General features: G+C 35.5%; 1 protein-coding gene across 1 annotated transcript; it reads right to left on the bottom strand.

Moving 5' to 3' along the window:
• Window positions 1–4,139: 4,139 nt before the first annotated feature.
• On the bottom strand, window positions 4,140–10,475 carry LOC121430899 (myosin regulatory light chain 12A-like). Its single transcript, XM_041628326.1, has 4 exons — window positions 10,367–10,475; window positions 6,081–6,290; window positions 5,353–5,514; window positions 4,140–4,333 (listed from the first exon to the last, which is right to left on the bottom strand). Exons 2-4 carry the CDS (start codon window positions 6,283–6,285, stop codon window positions 4,140–4,142), a joined length of 561 nt encoding a protein of 186 aa, XP_041484260.1. The 5' UTR covers window positions 6,286–6,290; window positions 10,367–10,475.
• Window positions 10,476–18,729: the final 8,254 nt, after the last annotated feature.

Below are 18,729 nucleotides of genomic sequence, written 5' to 3'. Positions count from 1 at the left end.
TTAATGAGATTTGGTTTGTTGTTTAGATAGACTTTGTAGAGTGTCAATAACTCCCAAATCATTTGATTGGCAGGTTGGTGATGGTTTATTGTTTAATTAGATTTGATTGGTTGGTTGGTGGGTGGGTGGGTGATGGTTTATTGTTTAATGAGATTTGATTGGTTGGTTGGTGGGTGGGTGGGTGATGGTTTATTGTTTAATTAGATTTGATTGGTTGGTTGCTTGCTTGCTTGCTTGATTCGTTACTTGGTTGGTACGTTGCTTGGTTGGTTGGTGCATGGTTTATTGTTTAATTAGATTTGATTGATTGATTGATGGATGGATGGATGGATGGATAGATAGATAGAATGATTGATTGATTCCTTCATATTTTTCAAACAAAATGATTGGTAGATTCTGAAGATTGTATGATTATAGTAAAGGACAAAGTTAATGATTTAATCATTATATTCATTGTGATAAATAAAAAAAAATAAAAAATAAAATTGCTTCAGAATATTTTCATATGTCTATCGCCACAATATTTTTATCTTAGAAATTCGGGGTATAATAAAACAATGTTCGATTAACAATTGGATTAAATAACATGAACAAAGCCTGTTTTGAAGACTAATTGAATTTTATTTTCGAATCGAAATACATACAAAAATACATCAACAATGTGTTTTAAAAAGTAAGCAGTCAATACCTTTGTTTCATTACGCATAATTTTATACAGAGTTAATAGAAAGAAGGAAAATGATAGTACACCGCTATACAATAACTTCTAGAATATAAAATAACAACTCCTTATTTCTTATTGATACCTGACTTGTACCACTCAAACCATATATGGCTAAATAGAAAAAGAGGTATCTTTCTAGATTATTTTATAATATTATGATCAATTTCATACAGCGGAGCTACTAGTAATTGCATACTGCGCTTAATACTTGCTGTGTTGCTGAGCGATCATAGGCGCTAAATTATTCCAGGCCTGTGTTTCATAAAGCTGTTCGTAAGTTAAGACCGACTTAAAGAACGACTGGTGAACCTTTCTTGTGGAAATGGTATATTCATTGACGATGGTTAAGCGCGTAAAAAAGTTCACCAGTCGTTCTTAAAGTCGCTCTTAACTTACGAACAGCTTTATGAAACGGTCCCCTGGAATCAATTCTACCGGGCACCGATTCATCTCACCTGGGTGTAGTCCAGTACAATGCAGGTTGAAAGACGAGAGTCATAAACCACTAGACCACGATTTTGGTAAAAATTAATTAAGTGCAAGGAAATTTTTCAGTCAGTGCGGAATGAAAGCCTTTTAGCCTTGCATAACAAAATGATCGTCAAATTGATCATATTCAATGTCCAAAGAAACCACTCAGCTAATGGGGCATCAGTGAAGAAGTTATCTAAACCTAACTTACCAAAACTTCGAAAAAGTGTAATTTGTACCTGATGTCTTCAGCATCAATTATATAGTTGATTCAGAAGACATGAGTAGTTTGAGATTTACAAGAAGGTAATAACTCTTTCATAGTGATTACACACTAAGAAATAGGGGATCAAACTGATGATTTATAGGCCCCTACTGTACTAAAAATCAAAATTGAGTATTACTATTAAGCGCACAGCAAATGAAGAAATGAAATTGAAATTTACATTATCATCTAAGCTATGTATTCAAACCATAATGCTAAAGCAGCGTGAAAATAAATGATAATGATGATTGCACACAAACACACACATAGAAAAATGATTACTTGACTATACAATAATCAACCTTCTAAGTCAACACACACACAAAAATAAAGATTGGGATTTTCTCTTTTTTTTCAAAACAACGGACGACGTAAACTTCATTTTCATTTATAAACATAATTTGTTTTCTTGCTTCACCAACTTTTTATGCAAAATTTTCTTCTCTAAAACTGGGATTTCAAAACTAACATAAAATTTTATCCCTGGTTGGCCATAGCCTGAGGTGTTAAAAATACACCTAAGATAATGGACATATTAACACAAAAGAGTGTAGAGGGTATACAATCGAAGGCTATAACACCACAAAATGTTGAGCTGACACCACAAATCTAAAATCGGAGTAAAACTACTCTTGTCATAGATGTAAAATTTTGGTTGAGTAATTATGTAATAAAAGAATGGACGAAAAACAAAATTAATGAACGGCCTAATCAAACATTAATGAGAAAAAAAAACATAGGATATATTCACGAAGCATTCTTGTTGGAGAGGTTTCACTGTTGAATTTACTTTCACCCAATAAAATACAAGGATTTCAGAAGTTTATAACGATTGTAGGTGAAATATACTCGCTTCATGAAATACCGCCCTTAAATTCGTGGTTCAGCAAAAAAACAATACAATGTTAAGAGATTTTTTAGAGGATTTTATTTATAAGATTATCGATGTAAAAAATGTTTTTAAAATTATCAATTAATCCAAATATGTGCGCTGCAAAAGGCCATATAGTGCTAAAGGCAGTGCAATAAAGAAGTGTTCCTGCATGGAATCCCGTATATAGAGCCCAAAGCATACGAATCGATCCCTTGCGATCATCAGGGCCCTGTTGCATGAAAAAAATTATGCAACTTTATGATATTTTTTATGCAACAGGGCCTAGATTTTCAAAGAAAATGTAATAACATTTGACATAAACTTTGAAACCTTCAAACTCTTAACGATAAGAATATTGGTATGAATACTCATATCAACATCCAGCCTGTTCCGAGCCTCCATGCATGTAGGAATAAAATCAAATTCAATTCATAACTGACCACAAAGGCATAGTTCAGATTTTAGACAGTATTTCTATAGCATTATACGCACAACTTTGAAGACAAATAGTCTTACTTCTTGTACTTTTACATTCAATGCAAAATGTGATTTGTTAAAAATCGGGAGAAATCGGGAGAAATCGTGGAAAGATCGTGCACTGTCTTTAGAATGACATGTTACGAGCTTCACAGCAACGGAAGATTATCATGATTATTTTCCGATTCTGACTATTCTAAATTGGTTTCAGCGATCGCCAGGTATTATGGTCTGGTTACTGGGAAGTCTCTCAGTCAAGGCCACAAAGAGGTCCAAACTTCACAAGCCACTTTTGTAAACAATCTTTTGGCGCACTGGCGTAAATATGGGGCGATTGCCCACGTTCACGCCCCCCTCAAAAAAAAAATCTATGATAAAGATGGGGGGAAGAAATTAAAAGGGTGAAACATAAGACTGGCTTCTGACCACTCTAAAATAAGATTGAGTAAAATTTACCTAATATTGTGAAAAAAAGGAATATGCAAGTTTCAACGAAATATTTTGGTAAATTTAAAATAATATTTGCTTTCATTTTGCCCCACACCTTAAAATAAACAATTCTATGATCAACACAAAATAAAGGAATGGGAACGATATTAAATGTTGTAAAAGAAGTTTCATTCAAATCTATCGCAAAATTTATTTCATTTACAAAGCAATCATGTTATAAGCTTGCGTGCGCTTGCAAAATCTCTTCTTTCCAATTAACGGCCTTATACTTCTCAAATCTTAAAATATAAGGCCTTATCTACTGAAAATAGTAAAATGAAAACATTTTTAATAAGATAAAATAAATTTGATTGGCGCATATATTCTTTTTAAATGAGGGCGCGTTAAAAAACAAACAACAACAACAAAAGATGATGATGGATCTATCACATGACTGGACGATATACACCACATGACTAGTCATTGCGTTTAGCCAATAGTATAAAATTTGCTAATGTCTTGTAATAAAAACTAGTTCTATCACAGTTTTAAAATGAGGATGGTTGATCAAACAAGGATAAACATCACTATTTTATGAAACACGTAATAGACATCACTTTTGCAAAGTCTATTACGCACACCCCAGACACACACGCACTTGTTACCGTTTGAACAGGCGATGTCTCCAGCGCCGTAGTATTCTAAAAATACAAATACATGATTTAAAATAAATCAAAATCGGTCGTGAATAGTGACCAGCCAAATACTGGATCTATTTTTCATATTAAGAATTAACTTTTAAATATAAAAAGATTTGAATTCAAATCTCTTAGCTGTATATTTAAATCCATAAGGTTTAATTATTTTCGGCTGACAGTATCGGCTGTTCACTATTGAAATTAAGTCTTGTGTTTGCCGCCCTCTCTGTCCCCTTTTCGAGATGATCCATGCTTGAGAGTACGTGTGAACTCACGGTAGTCAAGGAGACCGTTTTTGATTGGTGCACCACGTGTTATCTCCTCCATCTCTTCTTCGCTAAACCTTCTCCCCATCGTCATCATCATCTCACGAAATACATCCTCTGATATCTTACCTTAGAAAGAAAGACAAGAAAAAAGTCTAGTTCTTTAATATCATCACGTTATACATTTCACTAGCAAGATTTTAAGAATATGAGCAGGAGATAGTTTAACACTGACCCCCCCCCCCTCTTACACATATCCACAGGCACACACACATGCAAAAAGATTAAGAAAGGTTTGATTCATTCCTGAACATATGGAATTACCATTATGCTTCAATGAATATGATCGTTGGTCAAATCGAATCTAGAAAAAAAAAGGTTTTGGGTACATAATATCCATGATATCACTGGCTCTCCCATTTGCAGATAATAATGATAGTCAGTTCTTGTATAGCGCATAACTGGGCCGCGGAACGGTTTTCAAAGTGGGGGGGGTGTGCTGACCATGCTAGAAATCACAATCATATGGTCATTTTTACACTTTTGTACACGGTTTTGGAAAAAAGTGGGGCCGATGCCATCTCCCCCCCCCCCCCCGGTTCCGCGGCCCCTGATGAATAACGTCTCAATGCGCTTCCAAAGGACTTGGATATTATTACCCCGGCTGAAGGTCAAGCAGCATTTCCAGCGCTCGGCATTTCAAGGAGTGAATTCCTGCCAGGTACCCGTTCACCTCATCTGCATGGGTCGAGTGCAGCACAATGTGGATAAATTTATTGCTGAAGAAAACTACGCCATGGCTTGGATTTGAACCCACGACCCTCTGTTTCAAAGTCCGGAGACTAATCCACTGGGCCACAACGCTCCGCAGGTATCATCTGCTTTGTGCAAAATACCTTTTTTTGTGAAAATAGGGGAAACTTTAATTCAAAATATTAGACCTGTATAGACTTTCTGGGTTTTAAGCCTTCTGATTTTCTCTTTTTATCAAGATCATTTTTTTAATGGGATAGATTGCCCCTTTAAGACATTCTGACAGAGAATGGAGCCACTCTGGTATATTTTCCCCATTTCAAACTTTACTAGCATAAATTCTTCGTTTCCTTTCACATGGTATGGGCTAAGGTATAAAACGACTATAGACATACCAGTTCCTTCTCCATCCAGGTAACCAAAAGCATCAAGGATAACATTCTCAGGGTCTGTACCTTGTAGCTTCTCACCAAAGAGAGTTAAGAACATGGTGAAGTTGATAGGTCCAGGAGCCTCATTGATCATCGTATCAAGTTGCTTCTCAGTCGGGTCCTTGCCTGTCATATCACAAAATTAATATTCATACGATGATAATGATTTTCATGATAGTAACGATGACATTGGCTAGTGGCGGCGCTGCGATAGTTACTGTCCTACCATTGGTCGGATAATTTTGAAGACGATAACAATTATACTACAACCCATGTTCCTTACCTTACCCATACCAATTATTTTTGATAAATTGGATGTATTATAATGATCATGTCTGTCCAATAGACTTATTTCATTTAGTCTAGTGTAGCGATTCTTTGTTTTTATTGTTACGAAAACTTGATTCATTACGTCATAGGTTCAGCTGATCACAATGCTTGTTGTAGCTTGTTGTCCTTCAAATATTCAATCTAATGTGCAGTTGTTGTTGTTGTTGTTTTCTATGTTAATATGACTATATAATGTTTTTATGGATGTTATCACCAAATGTATTGAAATTGAAATTAAAAAATAAAGTAAATGTACAAACAGTAACAACTAAGAATATCTAGAAGGTTGAAATGTTTACAAATCATTCCTGTGAAGAACTCCGTTTTTCTTTATCAAATATTGCTGATTAAAAAAAACTTACCGAGTGATGCTAACATGTCATGAAGATCATCACGATCAATGAATCCATCTCTATTCTGATCGATGATACTAAAGGCTTCTTTGAATTCTTTGATCTGCGCTGTCTCAAACATGGAGAAGACGTTAGTTGTCCTACGGGCAGCTGCTCGGCCAGACTTCTTTTTCTTTTTACTGCTACTAGCAATTACACTGTGATGACTGGTCATTGCGTCTATGAAGGAGAACATGAAACGAAAATAGACTATCAATATTGGGCCCGACCTTATATTGGCGCCCCTGTGAACTTTTTCGGAACCCCCCCCCCCCCCCCGGCAATCATAGGTGCCTTAAATGGATGTTGAATAATCTTATTTCATAATTTACGTCAAAAAGGGCAATCGAAGACCACTTTTTTTAATGTGTTCATCAAAAAGATCTCCATATATATGTTGTAATACAACTTGCCAAATGCAAAGGCTTAGAATTTTAAGCACTTTGGCGTATCAATTTGATTTAACTTCTCATCAGAGTGGTAGGCCCTACTAAAATTATGTGTGCGGGAGCTGAAATTTCTTTACCAGGGGCAGATCCAGCTTTCGCCAACAGGGAGGGGGAGATATTTTCATCTATGTGTTTCCCGATCGGACATTCTAATAATAATGATATCAAATTGGAGCTCGAAAAGTCGAATATGAATTTGGCGCCCCCTCATAAGGTTGAACAGGAATTTGGCGTCACAGGACAAACATCGAATTGGCGCTCCAAAGTTCGAATATGAATTTAGCGCCCCCTCCCTAAGGTTAACATGAATTTGGCGCCCCAGGACAAACATCAATTGGGCACCCCTATAGGTAAAACATAAATTCGGCGCCCCCCCCCTCCCCTAGGTTGAACATTAATTCGGTGCCCCCCCCCCCCCCCCCCGTTGAACATCATTTCGAGGCCCATATGTCGAAATCAATTCGGCGCCCCGAGGTCGAACGAACACCAACTACATTACTACTACCCATTGGCGGCGGAAGCCAAAAAATTTAGGGGGTGTCTGTTGCACCCACAAATGTAATAACACTTTACCCACAAATTTAATAACGCCTACAAATGTAATAACACTTTACCCACAAATGTAATAATTTTTGATCGCCCACAAATGTAATAAATTTGAAGGGATTTTTGGCGAATCCGTTCTAAACTAAAATCCTATAGTGATGCGTTCATATAGCACAAAAGTGCAAAATCTTTTTTTCAGACCGGGGGGGGGGTGTTTTCACAAAGATTTAAGTTTGACTTAGGTCGCACTTAAATGTCGACCGTACATTATATGCAACGCGCAATCTTATTGATCAATACGCAGTAGTGCGCGTCCTCTTGGCATGATCTGACCAATGCTGTCATGCCTTTTATACTGCGCGCAACAAGACATTTAAGTGCGACTCTAAGTCATACTTAAATCTTTGTGAAACACCCCCTGGTTAATAAAACATCAAAGTACAAGTCCAAAGTCTTTCTTCCAGACCCGGTTGTTTCAAAAATTATAATATAAATCCAAAGTCTTTTTTCCAGACCCGGCTGTTTAAAAAAATATAATAAAAGTCCAAAGTCTTTTTTTCCAGACCCGGTTGTTTAAAAAATTGTGATATAAGTCCAAAGTCTTTTTTCCAGACCCGGTTGTTTCAAGAATTTTAATAAGTCAAAGTCTTTTTCCTGACCCAGTTATTTCAAAATTTATAATATAAGTCCAAACTAAGATACGATAATGATAACCCTGTGGAAAAAAATGGGAATCGAGCTTAGTCTTTTCTCCAGACCCAGTTAATTAAAACTGGTGGAATTAATGTCTTTGTTGTTGTTTCAACTTATACGGTGTATATTGTGAATATATGCACTAAGAGTAAATTGGGAATCAAGCGTAGTCTTTTCTCCAGACCCGGTTACCTGTTATTTAAACATTATGAATAACAGTTTAAAAACAGAATAAAGACCCCATAATTTTATTAATGCTGGATATAGCGTAGTCTTTCAGCCCGACCATTTTTTCTTCAAAAAAAAGCTAATAGTAAGAATTAAAAAAAATCAAAGTCTAAGACCAAACAAACCTTCAACCTAAGAACCTGTTTTAAAAGAGGTTTAGAGTGTTGTCTTTATTCCAGACCTAAAACAGTTACGAAAAAAAATCTTCTAACATAAGACCTTATATTCTTATTCTCGTGGAATAACACGAGTTTTAAAACCTACTCTTTCCTCCAGACCCGGCTATTAAAAAAAAGTAACTGAAAAACTTCGAATCTAAGACCAAATTTCCAAAGTTTCACCCAGTAAAAATATGTCTTTTTTTAAATAATACTACTACCCCTACAAAACATTGTAATAACGCGTGGGTAAAGCAGACAAAGCTACCTTTCCTCCCTTCGCTTTTCCTTTCTTCCTCTCTTTTTCCCCCTTTTTTCTTTTTGGGGACTTTTTTGGGGGGCGACCGCCCCCACCACCCCCCCCCCCGTCTACGCGCACGAGAATTGCTTAAAATATCCTTTCAAGTCTAAGCATACATGATGTGAAAAACGTTGTATTCCTATAAACAGCTCGGATGTACAAGACCAAACGGGTGTGTTCTCATACAATGAAAAGTTATGTTTTTCATTAAAATGACGGAGCTTATAGAATATCTGGAAGTAGCCCAAATGACTCTGAATAGATCTAACGGAAAACCGCAAATGAGGAGAACGTGTCAATATTTCCCGCGCTTTATTTTCATCACAGACTTGATCCATGAAGGAGGACTAAACCTCCTGCACCCTGTTATCCTGTCTATGATTGCACGTACCCAGCCGTGGTTTAAAGGTCAAGTTAACCCTTCAATAATTTGATTTTTTTTTCTTGAATGATTTGAATTTGAGAAAAGAATATCATATGCTTAACCAAACAAGCTTTACCCTGAAAAAAAATCATCGAAATCCGATGTAAATTTATCAAAAATTAAAAATGTTAAAGTTTCGCTCATTTGCCAGTTTATTCAAATAGTGATATGGACATGAAATCTATACATTTATTTGCAGCGCCATTTAATTCAATGTATAGAATATGATATATTTTTAATGTTCCATCCGATAATATAGAAATGTTGTATCATGCACTTTGGAGAGCGTTTTATATAATTATAATCGATATCTTCTATCATCAACATCTATAATAATATTGATTAAAATAAAAAAAACTTAAACCAGTAAGTGAACCACACCACAAAATAATTATTCAAGTATTCAGGTTCTGCGCTCTTTTCGGTATTAAATCGTGAAGTTAGGTGATAAAATATGACATTCAATAAAGTTTGTTTCTCGAGGCTTGCCAAACATTGTAGTATTGTTGTCTACATTCAAATTCAATTCTTTATTCCATTTTAATTCAAAACATAATACAAAGTAATATAAATCAGATAAATTTTAAAGACGAGCATTCTTACTTCGTAAAAATGGTATAAAATTGAGCATTCAACACTCAGCAAAGGAGTGCATTTCGTGGTGGCGTTCACTAGGATTTTAGCACCACTGTATAATTATGCAAACGAGAGAACGAAGTGATCGAGTGGGGAAAAAGGCAAATACTTTCATTTAGAAATCGAACTGAAATCTCATTTGCAATCTAAAGTGAAGTTTGCGTTTAGATATGCATTAAAAAGTGATTGTTTAAAGAAACGACTGGCTAGTGAATGGTCCCGGCATATAGCTCCATGGTCCCTCCACCGAAGTCAAACGAACAAAAAAAATGTTTGCAAAAGTAGAAAAATATACAGTCCAGGATCCTCTATTCACAAGCACATTGCAATTACCAGCAAAAAAAAATGCTGTCCTGCCGAGTTCCTGCGGGAGTTGCCACAACAGAAACAGAAACAGAATTAATGAATGATTTACTTTCATTGGTAATAACCGAATTAACAGTGATGAATATCCATTCAAGCAAAATCCATCATTACCACATATCATAATAACAAAATAAAGAAAAACCCATATTAAACAGAGACATGTTTGATTCCATTCAAATATCAAAACTCTAAGTTTTATTTCTTCCGTTTTATTCGAGTAAAGTTCGATTAAATCCACAAGCTATTTAGTTTAATATTTTATGCGACAATAAAAGACTACATTATTGTTTGTAAAACCATGGACCATGGTAAAACCGATAGGCTGTATGACCCTACGAATCGGTCACACAAAAATCTTGATTAAAAAGATGTTAGTAAAATGAAATGCCAGAGTTAGTAAAAGACTTCAACAACCGGAGCTCCTATAGTGATCAAAATAACATTAGGCTACTTACCCGGTTTTTTTTCAAATTGAATAGATCCTTAATAAGTTTCCAGATTTTGTAGAATATGGTCGTTCGCGGTATTGGAGGCTAGCTACTGAGAAGGAATACTGAGTATGTTACTGTCTGTATTGTGTGGAGAGTCTTGTGAATCAGTCATTGAATGCCAAAAGGTCTTAAGTCCATTTTCATTCAATTGTGTTTGTTCATAACAGCCGTCAACTTATCAATTTGGGTATGGGCCAAACCACCATGTAACCCTCTGTCTCCAGATCTCCCCTTCTCTCTCTCTCTCTGCCCCCCCCCCCCCCTCTCCCTTCTATATCTGTTTCTTTCTCTCATATCTGTCTGTGACTCTCTCTCTTTCTCTCCCCTTACTAATGCTACAGTCGTTACAGTCAAATCGAATTCAGTCTACACTGATGGGGGGGGGGGGCGTATGGACCATGGACCCCAAATATTCACCACCAGAATGAAAAAAGAGACAAAATGTAGGGATGGAATGGAATATGGGTGAAATTAATATGATATATATATCATTATTTTTTTTAATATTATACCGAAATTTTTATGAAAATATCTTTTTTTCAAATTATTTTTTTATTGCTCACTCGCTTCGCGCCCTCACAGATTTTTACTATATGTCTAGTTGTTCGCGATTATCATGATTATTACAAGTAAAAACTAAATAATTCTCCCTTTTTTCTCCCTTTTTTCCTCTTTCTTTCGTATTGTACATGTTATATATAGGACTGAGGCTATATTGTTCTGACCCCCTTCAGACGTTTAATTCACCGGCATCACTATAGAACGCACAGGACTGTACCCCCTAAGTTTCGCTCAATTTTTGAGGGCCAAACACGAGAATGTGGCTTTGGGTGGTCGAAATTTTGCTGAAAACTACTATTTTATTAGTTTGCTGATAAAGTCAATTGAAGTTAATTGGATTATGTCCGGAAAATTTATAAGCATGGTAAAATCTGGTGTTCATTTTTACTGCCATATTGAACTTCCTAGGAGTTGATTCTGACTGTTAATGATGCACCACAATACTAATGTTCATTGGATAAATACGAAATTTAAGCAAAGCTAGGAATACATAATTATACATATTTTAATTCAAAAACATTAAAAAAACACAGAAAATCATGTAGGGGACATTTAACTTTCTAACGTTTCAGGATAGAAATATAGGCATACGAACATCAAGTTATAGAGATGACATTTTGGGGTTAAAATCTTAAGTCATACACGATTTTACATGCATATGTTGTTAGCACATTCACGTATGCATAATAATTACATACCCATTAATGTATAGCCCCAACTAGCATTTTGAGCAATTAATGCATCATAACTGTGGATCAGTGATTAATTACTTTCTTGCACTACTATATTGTCATATTACTGTTGACACACAGATAATGTGTAAAGCACTAAACAAACGGTTGCAAATCATATCATTTGATGATGGAACATGAACCAGCAATATGACTCAGCCTGTCTCATGGTCCACCTTTAGACTTTTGGGCGCAGCAGTTTACTTACGCTCCAGTATATTAAAGGAACTATGAATGTTGAAAACATTTTGAACCAGAAAGAGAAAGTTGTTTTATCGAAGTTTTAATCATGATTCATACAATTTATGATTCGTATATAAATTCCAAACATATTTTTATATAAATATAATTTAGTATTTATTTTCAAAAAATTGTACAACATAATCATAATTATGCAGACAAAGAAACAATACAAATCAAAACATAAAAATGAAACATCAACAAAAACAAATAAAAATGACAAATATAGTAGATGGCGCGCATAGTGGCTCACTGGTTGAGTGCCCACCTCGTGAACGGAGGTCGTAGGTTCGATCCCCGGCCAATCAAACACTTGGTCCTTTTGCCTTCTTCTCTGCTAGTAATGACATCTTGTTGTTCAGGGTTAGCTGGGAGAACAGCTTATTCTTTAGTGAGCACCACTGATAAATAAGAAGTATTAAAGTGATTGGTTAACATTGGTTTGACTTTTAAAAAATCTGAGCTAGAAGGTCGCACTTGTCACCTGTGTCTGTGATATGTTACAAAAATGAAGCCCAGAAAAAATTGCGTTCGAAAATAATTATTTAAAGCTTCAAAAATTGAAATATAAAGTGACCGGAAGCACCATCTTAATTTAATCCCATACACTTATGTGTACCATTTAGGTGTCTATAAGACACCTATTTACAAAATCGGGGTTTGCCTTGTAGTTTTAGCTTTTCATTCTCAATATTGGTTGTTTTCAGGGTTTATACATGCACTTGTACACACGTTTCATCTTGGTTTGAGATTTTTTTTTTAAATCGGCTGCTCACAAAGTTAAACAATATCTTTAATAATCATTATTATTTCATAACTACATTGTAGATATCCGATCTGAAAAATGACATCAAAAAACACATGCACGTTCAGTTACTATTTGGGCCCCAGATTATATCCTTGCATGTTAAGTCACTCACCTATAACCTAATTAAAGTTCATAATACTAAGCGGGTACCCACCCCCACCTCTTCATCCACGTAGTTTGATCAAAAGCTATATAGCGATGATGACTGCAAGAAGGGTGACATTACCCCCTCACCCAGTGTTGGAGAATAGAACAGGTGTGTATACAATGCTAAAACTAGCACCTGTTAGACTTTGAAACCCTTTCAAGTCTGGAAGTTTAAAGGCACTCTCTCTTTGCTGTTATATTCTCAGCGGGTATAAAGCATCTTTCGTTTTTAAAAGGTCAAATTCATCATTCAAACAATTTTGTTATTGGTTATATTTCCATCACTCGAGTGTTGCTGAGTTCATATATAGAGTTAGCATTGATGTGAACATCGGTGTTCATGTTTGGGAAACGACTGACACAATATAGTTCTCCCAAATCTAATAGATGTTGACATGACATTTGAATGATTATCATATTTCACATTGTCTTTTTATATTCTTTTTTTTTCGCCTTCCTTCTTGGTGGTGAAACTTAATAGGATCCATGGCCCCCAAGCCCCACATCTTTAACACTATTATACCTTCTTCTCAAATGGCGAAATATTAAGTACGACTTAAAAATCGCACTCACTTTATTACCCACTTTGCTTCGATAAGGGATTTTGTCAAGTTTGTGATTTCTACGATTTCTTCTATGATGTTAAGAAATGACTTGTCGGATGTTTTATCTGACAAGTCCCATATTTTTCCGAAGGTTACCATAGTAACAGTGCCTCACAGCCAATCAAAATCAAGGAAGGATGTCAGATCAGACAATTTGTAGGACAAAAATGTTGATGAAACGCTCTCCAGTTGATAGATAGGCAGATCCTTTTGACTGACATCTACTGTATCTTAGTCGTACGTATATACAGTCGAGATTTGTTAAATGTGAAAAAGATTCAGAAACCGTGTAAAAAAACATAAAAATTACCATTTGATTATGATTTTTACATGGTCAGCACCCCCTCCCTTTCCAAAACCCTTTCCGCGGCCCCTGCCATAAAGATACATGTACATGTATTTGTATCAATAGCTTATTTCCTTTCAAAATCAAGAAATTAGATTCACCAAATTGTCCAGAGACATTCCTCCATTTATTCTGTACTATTGTTCAATTATAACTGCGCTGTGGGAAAATCTGATAATGGATTTAAAAAAAATCAATTTCCCCTTGACAAACAAGATGTTTCGATTAGTTGATGATAGTCAGATTGCCAATTTTTTTTTTTGTATCTCAAGCTTTTTTGTCTACAGGTGTAGATTTAAAAAAGAAAGGTGATCTTTTTTTCTTTCAATTTTTATCGTTTTTTATGAATTACAAAAAGGAAGGTTTAACTGATAAGGAAAACAATCTTACGTATCATTAAGAAATGATTATTCTCAAATGAATCTTACCTCACTAGCGGATCCAAGGGGGTGGCATCTCCGGCCCTTGCCACCCCCCCCCCCCCCCGTCTTGAGAGTCATTATAAATATTTTAAATGGGAATATGCCGTTCATAATTACGTTCATACACAAGTAACGACCTTTTTTTTGCTTGTAAAATTTTACACAGGCCAAAATGGTCTCCATTTTTTTGCGAAAACTTTTTTTTTGCTTCTCAAATTTCCCTTGGGGAAATGTGCGCCCCTCCCTTCTTTTGGATAAACCTTAATCCGCCCTGACTTACCTGCATAGGGTCTTATAATTTTGTATTGATTGGGTATTTTTTAGATGTGTTGTAATGGAGTGAACTTTTTAATAAGGCATCATGCATTGGTGGTGGTAGTGTGTTTATTTGTTTGTTTGCTTGCTTTCACAACTGCCCTTTAAAATAATACAATAAGAAATGTGTTTACAAATGCAATATACAAAATAATCCATATCATAAACAATAATACATAATGAATACAAAATAACGATTTGAGCATTCACTTTTTATTAATAAAAAGCATACTGGTTTAATACTGAGCTTTTAAAGATGAAACATGTGTAAATCTATGTTTAAAAAATCAATTTGTTTGCCTGTTTGTGAAATCTTGAACCCTGTAAAAACAAAAAAGATTTATTATTGTCGGTAGGGGTACGTGCTCTCATAGATCGGCATGATAGGATTACGGTTGTCTTGCAAAAAACGCAGAGGGCGAAAATAGCGTTTGGTTCATAAATCTGTATGCTTTGCAGTGGCGTAATGCGGCAAAAAATTTGAGGGGGCAGGATATGACGTAAAATTTATTTTTTTTTCAATGCGAGTGAGCGAAGCGAGCGAGGAAAAATGTCGACACCTTTTTATTACAAACCCCTATTTCGTGATATATTTTGACATAATATCCAGATGATGATAGTTCACACTTCTTTCTTTGCGTTTCTTTCCCCTTTCCAGGGGGTCCATGTCCCCAATCTGTACGCCAGTGTTGTATTTAATACATATATATATATATACAGGCGCGGATCCAGGATTTCGCAGGGAGGGGGGCCCAAATTCGACCTGATTTTGGCGCCCCTGTGTACTTTTCGGAAAAATGGCGGCCCTTCCCTCCCCCAGGCAATCATAAGTGCCTTAAATGCATGTTAAATTATCTTATTTCATAGGCACATGAATCAGGGGCGGATCCAGCCTTCAACAATAAGGGGGCCCAGATTCTTTTTTCAGCCATATTTTCCCCGATCGGCCGCTCGAAGATGGCTTTTTTTCCCGTTTGTTTCTTTGAAGGAGGTAGTCTTATAAGTCACTTTTTAGCTTTATTCTTTAAATCAACATAAATGCATAATATCATAATCCTTATTTTATAGTGCCTGCGCGAAGCGCGAGCATTTTTTTTTTGAAATTGTATGTATTTTTTCCTAAAGTTTGAACATTCGGAAAAAAAGATGTGCCTTCAATAATTACTGCGAACGCGAAGCGCGAGTAGACATTTTGATAAACGTTTTGAACTGATCGGAAAGGTAGGCCTACCAGTCCTGTTAAAGACTGCATACAGTTAGCCATGAAGACGTTATATATTTCAACAATCAAATAATGCGAGCGCGAAGCGCGAGCTGAAAAATTTTGACAGTTCTACATAAAGAATGGAAAACTTTAATCAGTTTTTGTAATCATGAACAGGACAGCTAAACAGTATAACTAAACAATTGATACGAGCGCGAAGTGCGAGCGGAAAAATTTTAGATTTAGACCTATAGAACGGGACACTCTATTCATGTTTCCTAAATCATGAAAAAGATGAATAAGAGGGGATCTTCCTACATTAATCATGCGAGCGCAAAGCGCGAGCAGAAAATGTTTGTATACGTTTTCAACTGATCGAAAAGTGCCTTTTAAGGACTGCTTGCATTTAGACATGAAGACATTATATATTTCACAATAAAATAATGCGAGCGCGAAGCGCGAGCTGAAAATTTTTGACATTTCTACATAAAGAATGGAAAAATGTAATCAGTTTTTGTTATCATGAACAGGATAGCCATACAGTATAACTAAACAATTGATGCGAGCGCGAAGTGCGAGCGGAAAAATTTTAGATTTAGATCTAGAACGGGACACTCTATTCATGTTTCCTAAATCATGAAAAAGATGAGTAAGAGGGGATCTTCCTACATTAATAATGCGAGCGCAAAGCGCGAGCAGAAAATGTTTGTATACGTTTGAACTGATCGAAAAGTGCCTTTTAAGGACTGCTTGCATTTAGCCATGAAGACATTACATATTTCATCAATTGAATAATGCGAGCGCGAAGCGCGAGCTGAAAATTTTTGACATTTCTTTATAAAGAATGGAAAACTTTAATACAATTTACTTAATTACAGAAAAAAAAACAATTCGAATCTGTACTGATTCCCAATATTTATCACACACAAATCCATTATTCCATAAACTAAAGACTCTAACCGTATTGGACATAAATACACTTCAAAGTTTACTACTTATGTTTAAGTACGTAAATAACATGCTCCCACCTACCTTCATTCCACAACTTTTATTCTCTGAATACATCTATTCAGTCATACCGTACCCATAACTCTTCAAATTTCCATTTAATCAACCCTAAACTGCTTATTGCGCAGAGATCCATAAGACACCATGGTCCAGATTTGTGGAACTCTCTACAAGCAGTCTGTAAAACAATCTTCGTCTCTTCACTCATTTAAGGCAAACGTTAAATCTATGTTATTATCAGAATATATGAAGTAAAATTTCTGTGTCGTATCCTTTTTATCGTGAATTTATTCCTCCTTCGATTTAGTCATTACCAATATCTTCATCATGACCACCATCATCTCCATGGCCTTCATCATCATCATCATCATAATCATCATCATCATCATATCACCGTCACCCTCAGCTTTATCATCTTCATCTTTATGCTATAATATTGCATGAATTCATGTTTCGTATTTGAAAATATATGCCAATTCTGCTTTATAAATTTATTAATTCAATTAGTATACATGGTATAAGTTTGGGATTGTCATTTTTTTCAAGCAATCTGCTTATGATGACAATCCTCCTGCAAATTGTGAATATCATATACAGTAGTATAATAATATTTTTTGTCAGGAATTATTTTTTCAGTACACTTTATTTATGATTCATGCCAAAAATGCTAACATATTATGTTTATTATGTTGTGAAAAATGTATCATATGAATGTTATGGATGCAGAAGAATAAAGTATATCAAATCAAATCAATTGATGCGAGCGCGAAGTGCGAGCGGAAAAATTCTAGATTTAGACCTAAAACGGGACACTCTATTCATGTTTCCTAAATCATGAAAAAGATGAGTAAGAGGGGATCTTCCTACATTAATAATGCGAGCGCAAAGCGCGAGCAGAAAATGTTTGTACACGTTTTGAACTGATCGAAAAGTGCCTTTTAAGGACTGCTTGCATTTAGCCATGAAGACATTACATATTTCGTAATCAAATAATACGAGCGCGAAGCGCGAGCTGAAAATTTTTGACATTTCTACATAAAGAATGGAAAACTTTTATCAGTTTTTGTAATCATGAACAAGATAACAATTGATGCGAGCGCGAAGTGCGAGCGGAAAAATTCTAGATTTAGACCTAGAACGGGACACTCTATTCATGTTTCCTAAATCATGAACAAGATGAGTAAGAGGGGATCTTCCTACATTAATAATGCGAGCGCAAAGCGCGAGCAGAAAATGTTTATATACGTTTTGAACTGATCGAAAAGTGCCTTTTAAGGACTGCTTGCATTTAGCCATAAAGATATTACAATCAAATTATGCGAGCGCGAAGCGCGAGCGTAAAAAAATCGAGATTTCGACCTTGAACGGGATACTCTATTCATGTTTTGTAAATCATGAAAGGGGATCTTCCTACGTTAATAATACGAGCACAAAGGGCGAGCAGAATTTTTTGATATTGTGATCTGAAACTGGATAACTGAATGAAAATGCGCGCGCATGTTTCAGATTTAGACATAGAATCTAGCCATTCTAAACAATCTTTTCTCATTAAAATAAAAGCGAGAGCGAAGCGCGAGCTTAAAATATTTGACATTCCGATCTGATATTTCAAACACTTAGTAGAAAACTTGTAAGGTGGATATAAATCGCACTTGATAAAGAGCTGATATGTTTCATTATTACTTTAATTTTGAGACATAGGACCTTGACAATCCTTAGGACATGTTATCATATGAATATGATGACTATATATCTTCCTATTCATCTTGCTAAGCGCGAGATAAACCAAAAGTGACAATTTAATTATTAAATTAATATCTTAGTATTAATGCATAATGAGGGCGCGGAATCTGATGATATTATGGCCTGAAAACTGAACATTTCAAGCACCTTTTTATTTATGAATAGGATGCATCATTAATTAGTTGATATAGTTAACC

Source organism: Lytechinus variegatus, chromosome 17 (assembly GCF_018143015.1).
Source record: "Lytechinus variegatus isolate NC3 chromosome 17, Lvar_3.0, whole genome shotgun sequence".
In the NCBI taxonomy this organism is placed as follows: domain Eukaryota; kingdom Metazoa; phylum Echinodermata; class Echinoidea; order Temnopleuroida; family Toxopneustidae; genus Lytechinus; species Lytechinus variegatus.
The sequence above is the reverse complement of the archived record's forward strand: the minus strand, read 5'-3'. Positions and strand labels throughout refer to the sequence as shown.

Bases quoted from the DNA above. Each gene is read 5' to 3' on its own strand.
- LOC121430899 (XM_041628326.1), bottom strand. From the start codon at position 6,285: ATGACCAGTCATCACAGTGTAATTGCTAGTAGCAGTAAAAAGAAAAAG. The intron at 5,515-6,080 runs GTAAGTTTTTTT...GTGATATGACAG, and splicing joins TGACATGTTAGCATCACTCG to GCAAGGACCCGACTGAGAAG. The intron at 4,334-5,352 runs GTATGTCTATAG...TTTCTTTCTAAG, and splicing joins CCTGGATGGAGAAGGAACTG to GTAAGATATCAGAGGATGTA.